The following is a 24,452-nucleotide window of genomic DNA, read 5'->3' as shown; positions in this document are numbered from 1 at the left end:
GCCAATTGATGCCACCTACCAGTGCACAGAGGTACTGCTCAAGATTTTCTGGATATAGTCTAAATGTAACATTTAAACGGTAAGTTGACCTAGAGATAGCAAAGGATATGAAATACTTAGGCATACGCTTTGACAAAAAGCAGTGATGACTCCCCCCCGCGTGACAGAAAAAAATGCTCCCAATTCATTATCTCTAAGGTAAAAAACAGTACACCGTTGGGAAGTGATAAAATATTTATTTACATGACAAAAAATACAAATACATGCTTTCAATATATATGAAAGCAAGTTGCTGAGAACTATAGTAAAACATTTTTATTCAATGTCTTTTCTGAACTTAACAGTTTATAGTATGTTACAGTAATCTCGTATCCATTCAGTGCACTAATTTATATCTTGATCAATGCAAATGACAACTTCCCAGAGAGCACTGTTCAATATCCAGTATATACATACATATTTCTCTACACATTGGACTCACACATTTACCTATTTCTACAGCAGGGGTCTTCAAACTGGGCGGCGGTCACCCCTTGGTGATCCGGGGATGGGGTGATGAATAGTATGTTTTTCATCATGTATTTGATTGCATTTTAAAACAGTAACCGCACTTAACTGCAATGTTTAAATAAGTGTAGACATATTTAAACATTGCCAATTTAACCAAATAATTGTGAAAAATTCAGTGGGGGCCCCGATGATTCTGCTTTTACTGGGGGGAGGCGGCATTTAACAGTTTGAAGACCACCGTTCTACAGCCTGTCAGCCTCATCAGTACATTATGAATTATTAATCCATGTTAACATGTTTGTATCACTGTAAATGAATTAGCAGCAACTCGCCTTTACAAAGCTACTAAATTGTAGCCCTGATTTCAACACACTATGGGGGTCATTCTGACCCTGGCGGTAATTACCGCCATGGCGGAGGTCGGCGGTAGCACCGCCAACAGGCTGGCGGTGCACCGCTGGGCATTCTGACCGCGGCGGTTCAGCCGCGGCCAGAAACGGAAAGTCGGCGGTGTACCGCCGACTTCCCGCTGCCCTTGAGAATCCTCCATGGCGGCGGAGCGCGCTCCGCCGCCATGGGGATTCTGACACCCCCTACCGCCATCCGGTTCCTGCCGGTTCTCCCGCCAGGAACAGGATGGCGGTAGGGGGTGCCGCAGGGCCCCTGGGGACCCCTGCAGTGCCCATGCCAATGGCATGGGCACTGCAGGGGCCCCTGTAAGAGGGCCCCACGAAGAATTTCAGTGTCTGCTTTGCAGACACTGAAATTCGCGACGGGTGCAACTGCACCCGTCGCACCTTCCCACTCCGCCGGCTCCATTGTGAGCCGGCGTCCTCGTGGGAAGGGTGTTTCCCGCTGGGCTGGCGGGCGGACTTTCGGCGGTCGCCCGCCGGCCCAGTGGGAAAGCCAGAATGACCGCCGCGGTCTTTCGGAGGGAACCGCTTGGCGGGCGGCGACCGCCGTCCGCCGCGGTCAGAATCACCCCCTATATTTGGGAAGTAATACTGCACCAGGTAAATACTAGGTACAGTATTTACTACGAGCATTATAACCTCCTAGTACCAAATCCAGCATGCTAGAATGGGGGATAACACTGTAATATTATATGTGTCTCAGAATTTGCCACCAGTTTTTCTCTGCATACACTCGTAAAGTTTAACCCGGTGAAAACAATAAAGGGAAAAATGATGTGTGATAAATTTGGACTTTTTAACCCTGCAAAAATCTTTGTGGTACCAAGCATGATACAATATGATGATTGAGGTACAAACCACTGCTTTTGTTTGCTTACTTCATTAGCTACTCAAATATGAGTGGTTTATATTCCATAAAAAGCATATGGGGAAACGATCGCTATGAAGAGGATTTTTCCGTGCTACATGTAAGCAAAAAATATAGCCTTCATTACCCAACAGAAGAATGTATTCTTGTATGTTATGGCAACAGAATGAATGACATGTAGCTCTGGCATTGATTAAACGGAATATCTTGTCCTAAATAAAAATAAACTTCACACAATCAACGCAACCTACAGGTGAGATCCACCTGTCTTCCAGTCCCATAATCAAATTTGCATTCTTGCCAGAATGGAACCTCCTGCCACCACTGCCGACGCTTTGAGAGCATCACAGGATACATCAGGTAGAAATCTTGCTTGCAACTCCATGGTGGCCCACGTTTGGAGCAATGTTCTCCCACTTACATTGCTGTCGCCAGATTATCAAAATCTTTGACAAGAGAATGCACTGAATATATAGCATATTCCTCTGCAAAAGGACAGTTTGATGCTGCATAGGTGCTTTTAGTGCGCATTCTGTCTTTTTATCCATGACATCTGAAGGTATACAGTCTTCTAGGCTGACCACCGTTTCTCCTGCCAGGTTATCCAATATTGAATCAATATTGAGGGAGAAATGAATCTGCATCTTCCACTATGTACATTTTATCTGTATAATCTAGGTATTGTGAGATGACCTAGATCATTTGACTTTTTTTAAGATAAGGGTCTTAACCTTGTCAGATCCCTCACCTTCTATCAGTTTATTTGTTGGAAAGCTCGGATTATGTCTGAAGTGTGACAATCAGTTCACTCTCCCCTCAGTGAAAGCACCAGCGGTATCTGGTGAAGACTAATTGAAAAATGGAGAATTGTTTCTATTTCTATGGTGCTGCTTCTTTCTTTCTTTCTCCGCTTCTAACACCTTTTCCACAGCTGCATCAAAAAGGCACTGCACGACTGGGTCCACTGACACAGATTTGGCTGAAGAGGAAGATCCCCTGGATGTATTACTCCCTTTATCCCTTTCCTCAGTCAAAGAAATCACTTCACGGTGCTTATGCTTTTCAGTTCCGTTTCTCGCTATAGTCACCACGAGTAATGAAAAGAAAAATCACTGCTCCTCTTAAATAGCGACCATGGCTACCGTGGGACCACATGCTCACTAGCTACAGGCTGACACGAGCTGTAACCAATCCAGGGGATAGTCCCTGTAATCCCCCCTAGTGAATGGTTAAAGGGTGTCAAAGAAATGCTTACATCTGGTTTCTTTAGGTTGGCAAGGTCCTAAGGAACCCTGAAGATGATACTGTGCTGTAGGCGGGGTATCTGCTCATACCAATAACAGTACATTTATAGATATCTGTGTTAATTGTTACTTTTTCCTAATTGAGCCTGTATATGAAAATATGGAGGCCAGACCCGAATTTCCATTGTTCAGATTGAGAATCTAAAACCTTAACATTAGGTCACTAATGAATTGAGTAAACTACAGTATTAAATAGTATAGGCCGCTAAAAAACAGTCTCCATACTGAAACTATAGAGTGGAGCCAAGTACCTGATGAGAGAGCAGCCTTTTTCATGTCAACTCCCCTCGATCCACGAATGTAGGGGCAATTCAGAATTCCAGGCCCCACCCCTTTGAGCCAGTGCATTGAGAGTCTGTTCTGGGTCCTTTCCGCACGGCGTCTCAAGTTGGTGCGTAAAGCCCAGCTCCATATGCAAGTCTGCTCAAACATCTGCTGCACTGGCAAAATATGGCGGTCTTTCCTTAAATCTTGATTTTTGCTTGTAGTTTTCCAATTCTAAAATTATACAGTAGGAGGAGGGAGCACAATGCCTGGCATGCCAGCACACAATTAGCCCAGGTGTACTACGGTAAATACATTGTATGATAACACTCACTTCAGTTGAAAGTCTACTATTTGCCATTGTTGGTTCAGCCAGTGCTGTGCATCTCTAGACACATCTTTCAGAATTGTTGCCTTTCTCCAATAGAGAGAAACAGGTGAAATTTGGGAGTGGTGGCAATGCTGCTTATAGTATTTTCGGGTTTAGTACCACTCCCAGGGAAGAGGTGCATCTCAGAGCCCATCGGCCCAATAGCTCACTAAAGTTGCTGAATAATCATGCACTGTATTTACTATGATGCATTGGGGCCAACTGATGCTGGGATGGTAGGCAGTGTGCTTCCACCCTCTTTTTGATTGAAAAGGGTCCCCTGAGCACATAAGATGATAAGCTCTGGCTGATGTACCTGCACCACGTGAGTGGTACAGAGATCTGAGAAGACTTTGGGCTGCATTTCCAGCACCCCTGAAACAATGTGTTGTTCTCTACTCAAGAAGGATAACTAGAAAAGCAAGAGGTACGGGTCTATAAGAGGAAGCGACTGCCTCATTATCAGAGACTATAAGGGGGAAGATAATAAGAGCATAATGGTATTTCCAATGGATTCATTCAGTTTTGAATGAAATAGCATCCAGTGTTAAGAATATGCAATCTTTGTAAAAATATATTATGAACCAAAGTTCTTCTCCATGGGAAGAGCCACTACATCCTGATGCATGCTACTTTATGTACATGAACGTTCTACTAAGAAGAACATAAAACAATACAGTTGTAAGCTTATGTGTACAAATGTATGTCATCTTGATGAGTGGTGAACTATTATTACTGATTAAGAAGGTACTTCTCTTTCATGGTATACTCCCAAAAGGGCTCACACTGTTATCTATAATGCTAAGCACCATATGAAGAAGAAAATAGATGGAAAATGTATACTCACTGAAGTGCAACAAAGCCTAGCCCAATCAGGCCAAACTTTAGTGCTGCCTGAGAATGAGACAGAAAAGGGTATTACTTCATTACTAGTTTTTAAATTTAAATGTCTGTTGATGATGCAAAAAGAGTACAACTCTGTAGAGTCATAAAGCAGGGTGTGATGGAGTGGCCCATCACGGGGGCAGGGATATACTTCGTACTGCTTTGAACTTTACATACAACTTTGACAAGGGCGGAAGGTTTAGAGGCATGGAAGAATGAAGACTACCTTATAAGAAAAAATTATGGGCCTGATTCTAACTTTAGAGGACGGTGTTAAACCGTCCCAAAAGTGGCGGATATACCACCTACCGTATTACGAGTTCCATAGGATATAATGGACTCGTAATACGGTAGGTGGTATATCCGCCACTTTTGGGACGGTTTAACACCGTCCTCCAAAGTTAGAATCAGGCCCTATATTTGCTATTGTCTCTCTGTATTCACTCTTACTGAATGGCCAGTGGGGCCCATTTAAAATGAGATTTATTGTTCGTTATTGCATTTCCAAAGCTTTCTGGAGTCCTGGAAAGTATGGTGATTAAGTTGACCCATTACTCAGCTGTGATAGAGTCAGTTCATTAATTTACCAATTTCCCATTGGACTTTACAATGACATAGTCATTACATTTGTTAAGACTGGGCTTGCTTTACAGCAAACAACAGATAATTCAAAAAAATGAATTAAAAATACGTTATTCCTGCAAAACATATATTCACAAAATACAGAAGCTTGTACAATGAAAAAACACATTCTCATAAAGACAAATTTTGTTTGAAAAGAACAGCTGTTACATTGCATTGCAGTGAGGTCATAGATCATGATAAAAGCACTGGCCTCTGGCTATGCAGCAGTGACGAATGAGATTCACAAACATTTTCCAAAAATAATGTTAAATGCCCTTCCTACATCATACATAATGTTTCAATTTGGTGTCAGTATTATCAGTTTTCAGTCTAAGATTCAATAACATTATCTATCAAGACAAGTTACATAATTTTATGAGCAATTTCTGTATTTTCGTACTACACTTTTGTTGCACAGTGAAGCACTTCTTGATGAGTATGTCAATGATCAATAGATGATTTCCCTTATTTCACCAGCTGTTGAGTTACTTGGTAAGCTTTCAAATGCAAATGATTTTTACAGAACTCTTGCCTTCCCCGTCAGATCCAGGGTAAAATGGGTTACACCTAGGTGTTCACCATCTGCCAATGCTTGCTGGAAAGCCATCTCTAAAGACAGATTGGTGCAATCATTTCATTAGTTCTTTTGCATGAGGGATAAATATGACCAACATGAAAAGGAATTGCTGAGAGTACAAAACAATCAGGGTAACCTTCTAAGCAAATAACATCAGCAGCAAATGAAGCATCAGTCAAATCCGCTACATGCACATCTTTTAATGGGTTACAGTTGAACAAATTCGCTAGAACTATCTTTCAAGAACTAAGTTGTTCATGGGCATCATTATCCCAGTATGACTTAAAGGTCAAATTTCCCAGCCCCCTGATCTTCTGAAGAACTGGGTCTCACGTAAAGTTCTGCAAAGTAGCATACCAAAGATTTAGAAAGCTCATTTGAAAGGCCTTGACCCAAATGTAGTCACTAGTTCAAACGTTAAGTATTAATACAGTTTGTTTCCTATTGACCACAATATATCAAGCACATCCCTGTTGGAGGTAGATGCAACCATTTTGCAGAGTTGCTTGCTCAGGAGATCTTTATTTTCTAAGGCGACATCCAAGAGGACATGCATAAGAGGCAAATAATGCAACTAAAAAGACCATCAATTGAATGACTTCTCTTCCGCTACAGAATGAATTGACACACACATGACACAGTTGTGTGCTACGGCCTACAAAGATTGGTATATTCCTGGTTAAATATTAAACTTCACTATGGCCTTTTTCCCACCTGGCCAACAATTATTTCATTACCAGCAAGAGCAAGCTTTTGTGATACCACAAACATTTGCAGTAGTGCAATATAGTTTGCAATCGGGGCCCTATACTTTGGACTGTTATAAACAAAGGTATATAGAAAGCCACTCTGCAGGTGACAGCAGATGCTACCTCTCTCAGTCTCAGTACTAGGTATAGCTAGTATTTGTTTACTAGTTCTGTTCAGCTCTTTGCAGCCATTAATACCTCCAATCATCAGGCTTTTATTAACACAGTGAGAGGCCTACAAATTTTGGCGCAAGATCACGTACTACATCTTCACAATATACATTCACTTATTTACGAGACTGGAAGGATCCTGAATCCAGGACGGATCCTGAATTGAATGGGTTCTGTAATGATTTGGACACCCATATCTTTGTATATAACCCACATCATATGAAAGGCATTATAGTGCACTAGTATGCAGATGATGTACATTAACCACCTGCAGCAATGTGTTGAAGTGAGAAGTGGTTGGGTGACACAGAACTACCCATGCTTAGGCTCCACAAAGGCACAGTTCTTGTTGTTCCTTGTGACTTTATGTAGTCTCCTTTAGCTGACTTGGATGCAGGCTGTAGTACTGAGAAGATCCTCACTAAGAGAAGTCACAGTATTTTATCCTGGGTCTGCTTTAAAGTCCAACACATATGTCAAAGTGATTAACATGGCAGCTAATTACTAACTCAAATTGAGAACTTTATTCCATCCAAAAACTTCTCTCAATTTATCTGGTTCTTTTGTGGTTCAGGATAGACAACGCAATTGGAAGCTCTGCAACCAGGTTTTTGAAAAGTACATCTGCTTCCGTGAAGACTGCTCCATGCTGCAGCATGATGAATATCTTTGTACAACTATCTATCCATATTACCCCAACACAAGTCAAGCTGCACATTCTTTAAAGTGAAACGTGCCAGACCTTCAACATCTGTTGCTTAACATTCAAAGCCAGGAAACTATGAACCCTTCCATACGGGGAAAAAATAGTTTGTTAGGGTTTTAGCATAAACCTTCTTACTACGTAGCACAATATGATTAGTAGGTGAAGTTTCAGTGGCTTTGTAGTACATCCAGTTTGGAAGAGAGGAGATAAGCTAGTTGTCAATGTGCAATGCTTGGAGACCAGTTGTTCTGTAAATCAGTGTCAATCAACGATCCTATGTGCTGCTTTATATGCAATACAACACTCTGATTTGTTTCCAAAGGAACAACTCCAGATTCTGAAGTTTAACACAGCTGTAAGGGAAGACTGAAATACCTTGCTAACAGAATTACTTATCAATATAATTATGTCATGGCATAAAAAATGTGCCTTGCCAGTTTAAGTTCTTTCCTAATTGCATTTAGCTATATTCATATTGTAGTTACACAGCAATAAATAAGGCATTGTCACTGTGGAAGTTTATATTTTCTATAATCTAGTGTGAATTGCAACAATAGTTCCATATGTACATATTGACTAAAATATTATTGCAGAGACTGAATTAAAACATGGCTAAGCATCAATTGGCTGCTTGTTGGACTTAAGAAAGAACCAAACAACTACTGTCCAGAAAATTACATTGGTCACAGATTTGTTGTCTGTCTGCAAGCTTCTGTAAATGCATTGGAAGGATTTTTCATTGTTAACATGTGATAAAATGTGGAAATTAGTTGAATTTCCCTTGTAAAATGAACAGTGGTCCAACACTTACAAGTGGTGTATGTGCTTCGATAAACAAAATAATAAAATAAATAAAAAGTTAACATGAATGAGTCCATAAACTGTAGAAAATGATCCGTCTTGTAGTCTATACTATGAATTTATCAATTTAGCAATGATTTCTTACAAAACTCTACTTTTGTGGATGGTAAACGTCCGATATGTCTGATAAATTCTGCAGAAATGTTTCGTAATCTGAGATTGTGGCAAAACTGTGTTCTTCTATTGAGCTGGTACGAGCATAATGTTCCTCAGCTTGAGCACTTTCCATACCAAAATAATTCAGCTGAGTACTATTCTGATTATGTTGCAGATGAACAACAGTTGGTTTTGACTCACTGAGGATATCACTGTTCTGGAAGTTGAAGTCCATCTGACCGAAGTTGCAGGTTTGTCCAGAAAGAGAAACTGAGCTGAGTGGACCTGATGCTGCTGCTTCCATCAAGGTGTCAAGTGGCATTTGGAGTACTTGATTGTCATGCTCAGTTAGTGCTGGTGCAGGAGGATATACTACGTTTTCCATGTTTTGGCTTACATACCGGAGGTTGCTAATCTGAGTATTATCACTGCATGGGGGTGCAACATTAATGACATTCATGGCACATCCTTGTGTTATGCTGTTGTCAGAGACCTGAAACAAACTTGTCTGTGTGGAGGATGTTGCGCCAAACCCATTAGAACCAACGCTATCCTTGTTGATAGGCTCACTAGGAAGATCTAAACACTTCAAAAGATCTTCAGATAGTGTAGGTAGGCTACTTTGTGGGCTGAACTGAAGTACAGCCGTATGTCCTGATGGACGCATGCTAATGGCATTAATAGAAGTATTCTTTGTATTTCTTTGTGCAGCTGAATATTGTGAAGACCAGCTTGGAGCCATGGTCACACTTTGGAGTTGTGGAACCACCGTCTGTCCTTCAGAAGTAGGAAATGCACTTGTGATGGAATCTCTCATTGCGCGGTAAGATGGGATGTGGGTAGCTGCAAAAGATGTTCCAGGCGCCTGTCTCACACATGTTGACTGGGGAAACACATTAGATGGTTCTGGAAAAGAGCACAGGAAGAAAGTTGCATAATTCAAAAGATGTATGTTAACAATTGTGCAATATACTCATTATTATTATAGATGGTCACAAAACTTCAAAATTTACATCATTTTCAAGCAGTAAAGAAATAGATATATGGAGGGCGTGGCCTAGCGTACGATAGTGGCAGACATGCTCGGCTGAGGTCCCGCCGTCAACAGCAACCTGGAGCCACTTATCCTGTCCCCAGCCCACACAGGAACAGAGGAGCTGTTGGACCTAACATGCCCAATGAACCCAGGGTGAGGAGTAACCAGAGCCCTGGATAACCTGAAGGGAGCCTCTTCATCAGGGGAAGGTCTACAAGATGGCACCCAGAGCCTTGTGCAGCAAGCGGACCCGCTGAAAGTGTACATCAGGAGCGCAGAGGCTCCTACAGAACACCTTAAATCTGACAAAGTGTGGCTGATGGTGGTCACAAGAGAATTTGTCAGGACTGGTAAGCGGTGGAGTCACCAGACTACCAGGAAGCCTGTGGAGTGCGCGACCTGCCACGATCAAGTCCCTGGGTCTGGTGACAGTTGTTGAGCAGTGAGGCCTGGTGATCGAATATTGCAAGACCACTATACCCCAATTGGCAAGGGGCAGGGGTGCCTGGGGGCTAAGAAAGACCAAGTGAAGGGACAGACACAATACCTGAAGCACAACTAGCTGTGGTGGATGTGGGGGGGGGGGGGGGAGGGGGGGGGGTGGACCCAGGAAGCTCTGCATCGGAAATGTGATATGGAGTCGGCGGACAGCGAGGCTTGCACCCTGAGGGCATATATTTGTGAAATACAGAATAGGGGGTGACAAGAACTGATCCCTGTGGTAAGGAAGCCTGACCTCACTCGGGGGCCACATATCCCCCATTATCTACATCTCGAACTGGGAGAAGACCACAAAAAGCTGGCAGAAAGGGTCTAGGAGGCAGAAAATAAGCTGAACACAACCCACCCGATGGTACAAGATCTCACAAAATGCTGCGTACAGTTGTAGAAGGGGATGTCTGGCCTTACAGACCATCTGGAAAACACGGAAGGGAGATCCAGAAGGCACAATGTGTAGATCATAGGGGTGCCTGAAAAGGCTGAAGGGCAAAGCATGGAACTTTTTATTGGACTAGTTAGAAAAAGTAGTGCTACAAGGGAGACCCTTGCAGTTTTTCTCAGTCGAAAGAGCGCACAGGATACCAGCAAGAGCACCATCCCCAGGGCGACCCTCTGACCAATCATTGTCTAGCTCATGAATTACAGAGACCGAGGTAATATCCTCTAGATCTCCCATAAACATGGCCCCTGGACACTTGAAGAGAAGGAAGTTGACAAATACCCAGACTACACAACCCTGGGCCAAAGGCAGAGAGTGACATTTATACCTATCAAGAAGACACTGCGACTACAAAGCATTAAATACTCTCTATTCTTTCCGGCGCCGCGAAGGGTAGTCCACCAAGACATGGTACATTTTCTAACATCTTCACAGGAGGGGTGGCCGTGGATGGGACAGCAGGGCTTGTGGTCAGACCTGGGAGCCCCGTCAGAGGGAGGTCACGCATGGCAGCAGTGGAAAACCAAGAAAAGGAGAGGCGCAGGCAGCAGATTGTCCCTGACGAAAGCACAGATGAAGGTGGTGGAAGAAATTAAAATCTGTAGTGACATTCTCGGCAATAATAAATGGAGGGTAATAGCACTAGAGGAGGGGAGAGTGGGACAGACTCTGGAGGGTCTGACAGAGACTAAGGGGGAACACCTACCTATGATCACACCAATGACATTGGATCATATTGTTTGACATCACACCTATGTGAGAACTGTAAGTACGACATGGGATATGCGGATCCGTGGGGCTGGATGCCACTAAGTGCGGACACATGCCCAACAATTAGTACTTTTGAAGCATAAGCTCTGGGTCAATGGAGGGATGGTGAGGAGCCATTGCGCAGTACACCATGTGATTTTCTATATTTTTGCTTAGCTCCTGCAAGGACTACTCTTGCATAATATAGTGCAGAAGACTTTCCTTAACGTTTCACTTGGTTAAGGGCAACCACATACCGTGAACTGGGGTAGTGGCCATGTTCTGGACCACAGCACGGAAAGGCAGGAGAGTGGAGTGGAGTGTGTTACGGTTGGCGAATGTTATAATCACTATGCACAAAAGGACACCATACCGCAAATGTAGTGGAGGAGATACAACCCTTGCTGGGGCACTGATGGCCCCGTATGGTCATTCAGGATTGCTGTGACAAAGACACAAACCATGAACTTGATATTGTGGAATGCCAATGGCATAGGCAATGCAGTAAAAAGAGGCATTGTAACAGGGGCCTTTAGTAGATATACCATAGACGGGAAATTTCTTCAGGAAACCCACCTGATGGACGAACAATACAAAAGTTTAGGACGGGGCAAATATAGAGTGGCATTCTACGTGCAGTACACCTCGGGTTCACGGGTGTGGCACTCTTGTTTTGAAAGTCCCCACTTATCCATGTCCTTCGTACATGCTCATACAGGGCAGGATGCTACACAGCCATACTGGGAGAATGGTAAGGGGAAGATGTGATTCTCCTCATAAACATGCCCCACTAGGCTTTCAACTACAGACACTGCAAACGGGGAGGCAACTCCTGGTTTGGTTACGACGGGCCTATATCATGTGGGGGGGGAGGATCTTCAACCTGGTAGACGACACATACATAGACAGAATGAGCACCAAACCAGAGGGAGACCGTTACGATGGGGAAGTTGGGGGATTTCATACAGGCATTCTGACTGACTGATGTATGGAGTGCACTTCATGGGTGAGAAATGGGGGGTTTCCTGCTACTCACATCTACATAACATGTCCTCCAGATTTCACTATATCCAGATACCTAGAGAGACAGTGGGCAGGTTCCTAGAGGCCAAATACCTGGCGTGAGGGATCTCCGATCACTCTCTGCTGCAGGTCAACCTGAACATCTGTAGAGACAGGGCTCCACAGGGTTGGAGAATGGCTACCTGGAGGATGGCTGGCAAACAGGTAGTGAAGACACTAGATAAGGCCATCAAATTCTACTTCCAGGACAATGAAGGAACTGTGGATAGCCCTAGTATAGTTTGGGAGGCATATAAATCGACTCTCAGATATGTACTGATAGTGGGGGGAAGTGGGAGATAAAAGGGCGAGGCTACAACGGGTGGAGGCACTAGAATGTGAAATAGAAGCCTTGGAAAAAGACCATGTCGCCCAAGCTATGGCATCAGTCTAATGGCAGCTAGAGCGAAAACAACAAGAATACTGAGAGGTCACACACCATGAAGTGAAGACTTCCTTTCTTGTCAAACAGAAGGGTATTTATGAAGCCGGAGATAAGGCCGGTAAGCTGCTAGCCAGGGTGGGAGCCAGGGAGCAGGAATCTATGGCGATAAGAAAGCTCCACCTAGAAACAGGAGAAACTGTGAGGGGCAGTGCACAAATCACAGAAGCATCCACGACATATATGGTCGCCTTCTTTGTCCCCAATGTCGAGACCCCTGAGACTGGGCTCTGAGCCGAGAACAGAGGGAAATATTAGATCAGGATCTCACAGAGGCAGAAATAACAGTGGCATTAGCTCAGCTGCAAGCAAGGAAGACCCCAGGTTTGTGGTTAACTGGGAGAAATTGCTACTCTTCCCAATGGGGGGATGGAGGTCATCCGGCCCTCTGCAACTACTGCTATGAGTAGAGCTACACAGATTCAAAAACCTGGGTATTTAGATAACCGGGTATGCCGATTCCTATATCCAAAAACCCCTCAATCAGCTGATCCAGAGATTGGAAAGTGATGTGAAACACTGATGTACACTGCCACTGTCCCTACTGGGTAAATCAGCTATGTTTAAAATGATCGCTCTTCCCTGACTACTATACATTTTATAAAATAGCCCATTTACAATACTGAAGTCCTTCTTTAAACGAGTAGACACCGTATTAAGGACTCTACACTAGGTGAGTGGACCACCACTCATAGCATTACAGACTTTACAGCGCTCTAAATTGGAGGGAGGGATAGCATTCCCGAACATACAGAAATACTGTAAGGCGGAGCAGGTCAGTATAGTGAACGATTGGGTGCATGCAGATAGAGAGGACCTGGTGTTCAGAATTGGCAGATGGGGAATGGGAGACTACAGCTGCATGCATGCACTATAGGGAGTGGACTGCATGAGAGGGCATGCCCAACATCAGGGACAGTAGTAAAGATATGGAATGGTCTGCTCAAGGAGATGAAGTGGGACACAAGACTCACACCTCGCACACCGCTTTGGGAAGGCACACTACTGAGGCAAGTGACTGCCCTGCAGGGCTTAGAAGGGTGGAATGCGATTGGTACATCAACCTTGGCAGAGGTACGGGATACTATTGGGGTGGTTCCCTTTCATCATCTCCAAAAGAATACAACATGCCCACTGCACAATGGCGTAAATACAGACAACTTAGACATGCACTCACTCATAGCATAAATATAGCTGAGGAAACACAGGCAAACTGCCAGCTAGAACAGAGGCTACTGGTCTGACAGGTGAAACAAACTGATATCCCTCAAGTACGACACACTAATGTGAAACACACAGGGACTCGCCTTAAGGAGACGTCTGAACGGGATGTCAGGGAGCCTGACGATGAAGACTGGCAAGAAGCATTGAGGCCCATATTTATACTTTTTTTACACCGCATTTATGTCATTTTTAGATGCAAAAGCAGTGCAATCTTAGAAAATACAATTATATCTTGTAAGTTTGCGCCGCTTTTGCGTCAAAAAATGACACAAATGCAGCACACAAAAAATATAAATATGGGCCTGAGTTTCCCATTTGAAAGAGCTATTAAGGCTAGCTACTGGTTAATACAACTGAAACTCTATCATAGGACCTACTATACCAGAACACTGATCCATAAAATAGGGAAGGCTGGATCTGCTCTGTGTCTCCGGAAATGTTGGGCTGAAGGGACATTCATACACACTTGGTGGACATGCCCAGTACACCACTTTTGGGAGCAAGTAACAAACTCATTGGTGGGAGCCGTGGGAACTGCCTTTAATATGAAACCCTAAACGGCTTTACTGGGTATATGGGAAACCTCGGACCTCATGAGATACCATAAGATCCTGGTAAATTTGGGTTAAATGATGGCAATGCAGGACATCGCTCAGTCATCTGGAAGTGAGAACCCCCCCTTTTTTAGGTGATTGGAGGAGGGCATGAAACGCTGCAAAATCCTGGAAAGCGAAGTTTATAAGGATAGGGGCTGTGAGAAAAAATATGAGAAGATTTGGGGAACATGGGATTCAAGAAATTTGCACCAGTCAGACTGGGAGCACCTGAGCATCGTCTGAGACAAAGGGCAGGGGCACAGAGGAAGGATCAGGAACATGGGAACATGTAATGGACTAGCACCTAACTGTATATTATAACGAGCCATACATTCGGTCGAGAATATTGCTGATATATGGATGGAGGGAGGGATAGGTGGGGACAGGAATTGGTTGTAATATTTGATTAATACTCTGATACGGTGATGATACGGTGTTCGTACAATTGTATCTGTTTTGTATGGCAACACATAAAATAAAAATAAATGTCAAATAGACAAACCTATATGAATATATTTATGAACAATAATCGATCTAAAATAAATTGGCAAATGTTACTTCTTCCTGGATGTCAGTCAGAACTGAAAAACTTCAGGCCCTCATTACACAAGAAATACAATGAATCTCAGTCTGCCCGGGGCTGGATGGACAGTGTATTTCCTCTCCATGTGGGATGGTGTGAAGAATTCAGCATTCCGTTTTCCTTCCTTTCTGCACTTTGCTGCCCATCATTCCACTGAACTGCAAGGAGCAAATGTCTCTGGTGAGTGGAGGGGTCCTGTGCTATACCGTCAGCACAGAACCTGTCTGGCCCTTTTCCTCCAAGTTGAAGAGTTTCCATGGAGCCACTACACCTAAAAGTGTCTCGGGCAGACCGCCAATATGCTGCACATGCACCACTCAAAAGAAGGCAAAAAAAAATCCAGATCTTCCGAAGGTGTGGTGTATAGTTTTGTACTGGATATTAGGCCTTTGGAGAAGATGGCGGAAGAAGCTGGAGGAGATTTGTGTGAGCTATATCCCCTTGTATATCCAGCTGGCTTTCTTCTCAGGTTGATGGGTAGTGGTTCCTCTCAGTATTCTTTTTTGCTGGCAGCATCCTTTGGAAGTCATGTTTAGACTTTGCGTAAGCGCCTCCCTCCCTTTTCAAAATATTTTATTTATATATTATGATAGGAATTAAACATTAGAACAGAAAAAGTAAGCATAGCAATTGCACAGAGGTGTAAGCATATGTAACGATCAAAGGCAATGTGATATTATTTGGAACAAATTACAGAACATCGGAATGATGAAAAAACAGAATAGGTCTCTGAGAAAGTGAACAGAATGAACACACCAAGTAATGACAAGAGTGGACAACTAGAGATGGGTGGAAAATGTACATGGGTAAAAGATCACATATATGACAACATGACTAGATAGCATCAACATTACATACTGTAACGTTGTACAGTTCAATCTAGTTTAGTTTGACCTAAAGAGGGAATACATTTGTTCGGTAGAGGAAGAGTATAAATCTTCACCCACATATCTGATGAAGGGATAGTCTGTCTAGGTTATGGAAATACTTAGACCATTTGGTCTGAACAAGTGGAAGGAACGTTAGTAGAGGAGTGCAGTGAAGTGTATATTTTAGAAGCAGTGTGTCCTGTAGGAAGACACTGATCGAGGAAAGTGACCTAAGCTGGAGGCTGAAGAGGACCTAATTTGGAGATCTTCCTTTTAATTGTCAGGAAATGATAGAAATCCATTTTGGGCAGGGAAAGTTTGTTTTGAAGGGATGCAAAGGGTATAAGTTGCAAATCTAAGTAGAGGTCACCGATCATATTAATACCCTTAGCCACGTAATTGGGCACAATAATACTAGAGACTATGGTCTTAATCATTTTACTATTCCATAGGGACATATGATTAGAGTTAGAGAAGTCACCAGAGAGGTGCTTATCCATCAATTTTAGGGCTTCCGTGATGTCCAGAATGATTTGACAAGTATGAGCAAGGTTCAATTGAGGACATGATTAATGAGGCAGTGATGAAACAAGGAGAACAAAGAGTGCACAATCAGCAACTAAGGTGGATGTTTAATAGAATCCCGAGAAAACCCGTGAGCACCTTGAACTCTGAACTGCCAAGAATACAGTTTTGTAATCAATAAGCAACTGCCTGCACTATGATTTAAGTGTAGCTTACTATAGTTGATTCTAGGTTTCTTGGTATTCCACAGGAAAGCTGAGGTAATGTTATCTATCGTGGAGAAAAATGAGGGAGAACGTCATACAGGAATCATAAAGGACAAGTCACTGACTAACAGAGTAACCATCATTTCCAAGGCTTCCAGACTTCCCCACCATGATATCTGTTTATGTTACCACTCAGTTAAAAGGTCCCTGATTTTGTCCACAATTTTTGTTCATTGAACAAAACGGAGGCAGTAAAATCACAGCTAAACCAGATGCGCAAATAAGTCATGTAATTTGATTGCCACACTAAACCAGTGTTGCCGATTTAGGACGGTTGATAGTGTTTGTTATGGGCTAGAACTTCAGTTTTATCCACATTGAGCGAGTAACCTGGAAATGTAGAAAAGGTCTGGATAATGCTGAGTACAGCCACGATAGCTGTGTCAGGTTTTTCTGTAAAGAACAGAATGTTGTCAGCATAAGCCACAGTTTTGAAGCAGGAATTATCAAACTAGAAGCCTCTGATTTCAGAAGATGTATTTAGCATATGGAGCAATGGATCTATAGCAAGAAGGAAAAGAAGGTGGGATAAGGGCCATCCCTGCTGAGTACCCTGATTCAACTCAAAGGAAGCACATGTGTAACTATTAAATTCAGGCCCATATTTATACTTTTTGACGCAAACCTGCGCCCCTGGGCATGGCCATTGGGCATAGTGGCATGTAGGGGTCCCAAGTTAGGCCCCCCACGCCACCTGAAAAAAAAAAAAATTACTTACCTCTACTTACTGTAGATGGGTCCCCCCATCCATGGGTGTCCTCCAGGGGTGGGCGAGGGTGGCAGGGGGTGTCCCTGGGGGCAGGGAAGGGCACCTGTGAACTGCTTCCATGGTCTCCCACCATGGAAATGAGCTCAAATGTCCCTTAATGCCTGCCCTGACCCAGGCGTTAAAAAACATCAGAAATCCGTCTGGGTGCCATTTTTTAAGGCCCGCCTCCTCCTGTGCGTCAAAATGACGCAGGAGGATAATTAAGGCGCACATGCCTTAGAGTCATTTTTTGCACAGGAATTGACCTTGCATATCATTAGCGCAAGGTAGGTTTTCACGTCCACAAAATGACTCAAACTCCATAACTTTGGTGCTAGAAGGGTCTAGCGCTAAAGTATAAACTTGGAGTTAGGTTTGCACTAAATTTGCGTGAAAAAAAAAGACGCAAATCCGGCACAAACAGAGTATAAATATGGGCCTTAACGTCAACACTAGGACTAGCATAAAAAGCCATAATGGTCTTTGGGAAAAAAACACCAAGATTATAACAGGTTAGGACTGCTTCAATTGCGTACGCACTCCTACCGCCAGGGCACATGAACAACATATTTGTATAAAGAAGGTCCCTGACTTTTTATAAATTTCTGTTCAATTTCTGTAGGCCTAATTATACCTGTTTCTTCTTTTCACAATTACATAAAGAACAAGTTACTTACCTTTGGTAATGTTCTTTCTGGAAGAGACTATCTAGCTGCAGATTCCTCACTTTCTGAATAGTCGCCAGGTGTCAGACTGAAACAGTAAACTTTGTCAGAAGGTAACACCTTGCAGCTCGGCACTGACGCTGTACTGCTCTGGAAATGATGTGCAGGGACTATATAGGAGTCACACCCCCATGCTGCTATCAGTTGCTTTCAAGACAGTTCGTGCCCCCGAATGTGGAGACCCAAAAGCAAATTGGTAGACAGTGTGCAGATTCCTAGAATTGGGCTCTTACTAAAAGTAGAGTACAAACAGAACGGAGAGGATCGGTGAGGAATCTGCAGCTAGATAGAGTGCTTACCAGAAAGAGCATTATCAAAGTTAAGTAACCTGTTCTTCTCATAGAGACTTCTAGTCGCAGGCTCCTCATCTTCTGAATAGATACCACAACAATACTTAATGAGAGGAGGGCTCTGGATGGACTCAAACCAGAAAGTCCTGCAAGACCAAGCAGGCAAAGCTTTCTTTTTGGCAGACTTGGCTGTCCAGACAATAGGGATTCATGAACGTATGGAAGGACATTCATGTAGCTGCTGGGCATGTGTAGGACAGGGCCTCTGCGTGCTAATGCCATGGTAGCAGCTTTGGCCTTGGTGGAATGGGCAACCAGTCTTTCTGGAGGCTGCTTCTTCATCAGTGTGTAGCAGATTTTAATGAAAAGCAATATCCAGCAAGAGATGATTCACTTCTGCACAGCCTTCCCCCTCCCATCTTGCGAATGACAAAGAAGAGCTGATCGTCCCCCTGGTGGTCTTTGGGGCAATCGATGTCAAAGCTGAGTGCTCTCTTGGGGTCCAAGTGATGGACCCGCTCCTCTTTCTTAAAGGTATGGTGGAGGAACACACAGAGCTCACTCATGCACTGTTGAGGTGATGGTAAGTAGGAACACCGTTTTGATGGCAAGGAGTCATAAAGGGCAACTGTGGAGCGGCTCGAATGAGGTACACATCAGATATATATTAGAAAAAGGTTGAAGTACCACTGGGGCATCACAAGAAAACGTATGTTGCAGCCCTTTAAAAAAAAAAGCATCACAGCAGGTGATTTAAACAAAGAGGGCCGATCAGGCAACCGTAAGAAGGAATAGATGGCCGAAAGAAAACCCTTAACATCCTAGAGCAAGGCCTTGCTGGGCAAGTGACAGAACAAATAATAAAACATCTGACAATTTGGCCTGGAGGGGGTCACCAAAGAGTGTTGCACCAAACCACAAATTTGTCCCAGTGGCAAGTGTATGCCGTTTTTGTCAAGGGACGCCTGGCTGGCAAGATGACATCAACTACCTCCGAAAGAAGGTAGAAGGTATCTGCTGCTACAGATCCATCGCCATGCTTGAAGGTGGAGTTTGCGGAGGCAGGGATGGAGAACCCAAGCTTCCTGCTGGAACAATAGATTCTCTGAGGGATAGGCAGAATTTGCAATTCAGCTGGCAGAATTGTAGGAGTATAGTAATTCTGTGTTACTCTTGATATACCATGGCTTCGCACGGTAGTGGGCGCCAGAGACAGTGTCGATACTGGAGCAGAGGCCAGAAGAGGCTCAGAGGCTCCTGCTGGTGCCAAGGGCAAACTCGCCAGCGGTAATCCAGAAGGAGGACCTCTCTGCTCCATGGGGCCTGCAGATGCACTAGAGGGAGTCGGCAGAGAACCAAAGAGCCTGAGCATAGCTGCGTGGAACTCTTCGATCTGGCATGGTGTGATTGTAAAGTGTCGCCTGATGAACTTCGGGTTCATCGACATACAGTCTCCGCAGATTATGTAGTTGTGGCTCAACCTCAGACACCACAGGCACATATAGGGCCGTATTGTACACTGTGCTCTAGGGGCATAATGTGTGTGTGCGGCCGCTTAGTGCGCCCAGGGGCACAATGGTTTTACTGATGGAGCCGCAGATGCTTGTGCATCCCCTTCTGTAATACTGATAGTGCTGGTGCACATGTAGCAGCAGCGCTATAATGAGAGGGCATTCCCTCATTTGCATGGGGGCGTGGTTCCATGCAAATGAAGAAATCTTTTTGCTGATAAACCAATGCCATATTGCTGATGTGGGAGCAGAGGCGAACATAACTGTAGGAGTGCACTACAAAAAAGGTGGCAAACTTTCAGTGCACCTTCTAAAAGCAGCCTTCTGGGGTGGGAAAAAAGGGGTCCCATGGACCCCCCAGATAGCCCCCTGCAGGCAGGTGCAATCAGTCACTGCTTCGCCTCAAAGGGGATCTCTTTCCTCTTTTGAAAGTGCAGTCTGCACTGTGAAACACAGAACAGCGTTGAAGGAGATGTTCCCCAGTTCACTCGAATGCGCTGCTCTAGGGGCAGAGCGAGTTTCTGGCTGCAATGGGGGCAACACATTTTCCATAATAGGGTGCACTTTCCCATTGTGCACCAGTGCACCATTTGAAAGTTGTGCTGTGGCTCAAACAGGGAAAGTGCGCTTTATATATAATACAGCCCCTGATGGGGATGGGTCACAGACATCTGTTTGCAACTGTCCCTCAAGGGCTTAAAACCTGTCGTTTTAGGAGGTGACATCACTTGCACACCCTAAAATTTGTCAAAAGGCACCCTAAAAGTGTCGCTGAGAGGTGAGAGGAAGCTCCAGATAACTAAGGGGCTGATTTAGGTTTGGAAGATGTGGGCGATCTGCTGAAAATTGGCCAATGTCCACATTTTTCAGAGTATATACAAATGGAGGATGTCCCGTTAATTTAGAGTGTATACCATTGTATATATTCTAAATAGGGCAGATGGGCCATATGACAATTTTGGCTGATGTCCCACTTTCCCTAAACATAAAACAACTCATTTGTCAATTGGAACAACCTAGGAATATAGGAACGTAGTAAATAACAAAGGTCTAACCAAGTTGTGATAACGTAGTGGTAGCTTTAGGTCTGGCATATGCCCCACGCATGACACTATAAGCAGAGCCCTCTGTACATCCGCCAAGTTGTGGCAGATGTCTTACAGCCGCCAAATCTATATCAATCTCTTAGTTATCTTTGTCTTTCTTCATTGGCGAGACCTCAGTACAGTACTGTTTTCATATATCCCTCAGATGCTCCAGAAAAAGTGAAAGGATGTCTGTGGCTAAAGAGCAAAATAGTTGAAAGATACCAGTAGTATTAATTAGTCAATAACAACGGTATTGATTACTAGGATTTCCTGTCTGCCTAATTAAGAGTATGTCCGATTTTCTACATCTGCCTAACCTAATGATTAATGTGGAGAGAGCGCAATATCATGCTGATTCAAAGTAAAACTGCTAGAAGAACCTGCTAATGAACACTGTTACTCTGTCCACAAATCAGTGTGAATCCCATAAAAAGTAACAGACAGGTATTGTCTCATAGCCCACACTAAAACATGTACATATTGAAGATCTTTGATGTCTCTGTCTGACAAAGTCCCAGCCACACTGTAGTTGGACGCAGATAGCATGCTGCTCAGATGACTAAGATCAATTGTTCTGTACGTTCTGCAAATAGTCAATCTTATTCATTGATCTAATCTCATAAGGTATATAAGATGGAAGGTTTCTTCTCGTGTTTAGCATTGTTTTCTAACTGAACCCACAATTAATTCGTTTTGTAAAATTACTATGACAGAACCAATCAAACTGACCAATGGCAGACAACAGCCAGAGTGTAAAACACAGTTTCATAATTTGAGATAGGTTGGACACAAAAGTGACCTACACAATATAAATTCCAACTTTACAGTGTTAAACTTGGGCAAATGAACAGTTCTTGTTGGCTTCAACAACTTGAAGTAGGGTTTATGACTAGGGAAAGTAAAACATTGTTCTAGTTTCCTACAAAATGATACCAAATGTTATCTACCCATTAACATATGGATATGAATAGACAACAAATATTTAAAAGGATCGAACTGGATGTAATGAAGGGACAAGGACAGAGCCAGCAATGGTGCGGAAAGCAAACACACTCCAAGATTCAGTTTGATGACTCCAAGATTCACATCTGATGACGGTTACATTATATTCTGTATCATGGCTCACCTCTATCAACTATGAGAAGATTACAGAGAATTCAGAACACGGCTGCTAGACTACTACAAGTAAAGCCACAAGCACACATCTTCCCTATGTTGAATGCCCTACACTGGCTACCAGTTACCAGAAGATCCACCTTTGCATGCTTTGTATCACACACAAAGAAATAAATGGCAAAGGACCACTCTTCTTCAGGAAGAAAATCAATAAATATATACAACAAAGGAACCTAGGCTCAATAATCTCTCCCGGTTTCAACGTTCCCACATACAAGCAAAATAACACAGGTGTAACATCTTTCTCTGTTCTAGCAGTCAATCTATAGAACTCACTACCCACACACATAAGATCCACTGACAACCATCTTAGCTTCAGAAGATTACTTGCCCAATTTTTTTTCCGGCCGATCCGCGGGTCCTCCGTGGGGCTCAGCACAGCTCCCTGTGTAAATACACGGTGAATCTGCAGATCGAGAGAAAAATTGGGAAAAAGCACCCACTGCAGCCAACCCCATGCTGCACACAGCCTTCAGCTGTGTGCTGCTTGGGTTTGGGTGCATGAAGCTGACCCTTGCCGGGCACAGCTGAAGTTTTTTCCATGCTGGTTATAACAACGTGCGTGTTAAAAAAACAGAGAAAGTCACCGACAAAATGAATGGTTACAGGGACGTTATAGTTAAGCTTACGTTTTACACGTACAAAACCATAGAAATTCACCAATTATAGTTATACTTATAGTTCTACTTATCTGAAGAAACTATAACTCGTCCAGGAAAGTAAGTTTAGGCAACGAGCAATAGTTTCCTACCATAAGTATAACTATAAGTATAACTATAACTGCTGAATCTGAATTTCTATGCTTTTGTACTGGTAAAACTTCAAATATAACGTCCCTGTGTCCTTTGTTTTTTTCAGTGAAAAAAAAGATATATGTATATTGTATGTGTGCCTATGGATAATACAATAAATGAAGGGCCCTGTGTTTAATTTTGGGAAACCCAAACCTGCATGATGAAATACAGAGGATGTGGAGAGATCCTACCACACAGATGTGCTTATTGCTGCATTCCCTAAGCTGGGTGGAACACACACTGGAGGGGGATGAGCAGCCTTCCCCTGTACACTTCAAAGGGTGCTCTTTGATTCAGTGAGAAGTCACAAGGAAGGAGCCTTGACACAACCCAGGAAGGAGATAGGGCTGATAAGAGAATCAAAAGATGTAAGGCTGGGGGGCCCTGGTCTAACCTTTTGATGCACATATCACTATGGCTGACATCCAGGTGTGAACTCCAGTCATTTCCATGGTCTGTGTTGTAGGGCTATCATCTTTTGAGACATTCCTGCTATGACAGACTTCTTTTTCAAAAATAAGAGCAAGTAGGGGAGTGGGTACATCAAAAAAGCAGAACTGCAACATAAAACTTTAAAGATTAAGGGCCATGTGTATGAACACATTTTCCCATAGACACAGAATGGGCAAAACTGCTTGCTACATCTGGCCCTAAGACCCTAAATCACATTTGGTGTCTGCAAATGGACTATGAGAAGGGGAGGTTGAGACCCCAATAAATACCATTTGCCAAGCAGCCAGACAAGTCTGTATGTGGAGGGGAAGCTCTGCAAAACTTTTCACTGTGAGCAGGACTAGGGGCCAAGCTGTGGAGAAACATCTGCATCCATCAAATAGCTGTCATACTGTACCAAGGATGGGGCAGTCATCGCCCAATGAAAAAAGGAGTCCAGACCTCTGAAGCCAACATTGTAGGACGCTCCTCTTTTAACGTTTTTGTGGGAAAGGTCCTATCCTGATGACAGCAAGAGGTGGAGCTGAAGGCCCCCAGAGGAGATGTAACCTGTGACTCATTGATGACACCATCTTGAATTGTCCCAGCATGCTGTGCAGGAGGGTTGGGACAGAGGCAGAGAAGTGATATGGCTCCATATGATTGGCCAGGGGTGCCTGTCTTCTAGAAGTTTCTGTCCTCCCTTAAAAGGTTTTGCACAATGGGAAGAGTGTGTTTTTTGTTGGTGCTAGAAGACTGGAGGCAGCAGCTACGGACACCTGGAAGGAGGAACCTCCCCATGCCCACCTGGACTAAGGACTCTTCTAACAGTTGACAGCAGGACTGATAGGTCTCTCCCCAGGATCAGGGAAACTGTTCCCCTTAACCCCCTAAGGAATAGTTGGGGAAAGACTGGACCTCTGCACCAGGGAAGAGAGAAGCATCAGAGGAGAAAAAGGAGAAAGGCTCGAGCAGGGAGCCAGTGGACCCATCTCCC

At 43.7% G+C, this 24,452-nt stretch overlaps 1 protein-coding gene across 1 annotated transcript in view; it reads right to left on the bottom strand.

Annotated features, from left to right (window-relative positions):
• Positions 1-5,311: 5,311 nt before the first annotated feature.
• The window catches only part of REL (REL proto-oncogene, NF-kB subunit), a 266,069-nt gene continuing 246,928 nt past the window's right edge, over positions 5,312-24,452 (bottom strand). The window contains exon 11 of the mRNA XM_069234380.1: positions 5,312-9,304. Within this exon, the coding sequence (XP_069090481.1) occupies positions 8,394-9,304 (911 nt within the window). The 3' untranslated portion in view covers positions 5,312-8,393. The remainder of the gene's footprint in view (positions 9,305-24,452) is intronic.

Source organism: Pleurodeles waltl, chromosome 5 (genome assembly GCF_031143425.1).
Source record: "Pleurodeles waltl isolate 20211129_DDA chromosome 5, aPleWal1.hap1.20221129, whole genome shotgun sequence".
Classification (NCBI taxonomy): Eukaryota; Metazoa; Chordata; class Amphibia; order Caudata; family Salamandridae; genus Pleurodeles; species Pleurodeles waltl.
This window is presented reverse-complemented; position numbering and strand designations above follow the sequence as displayed.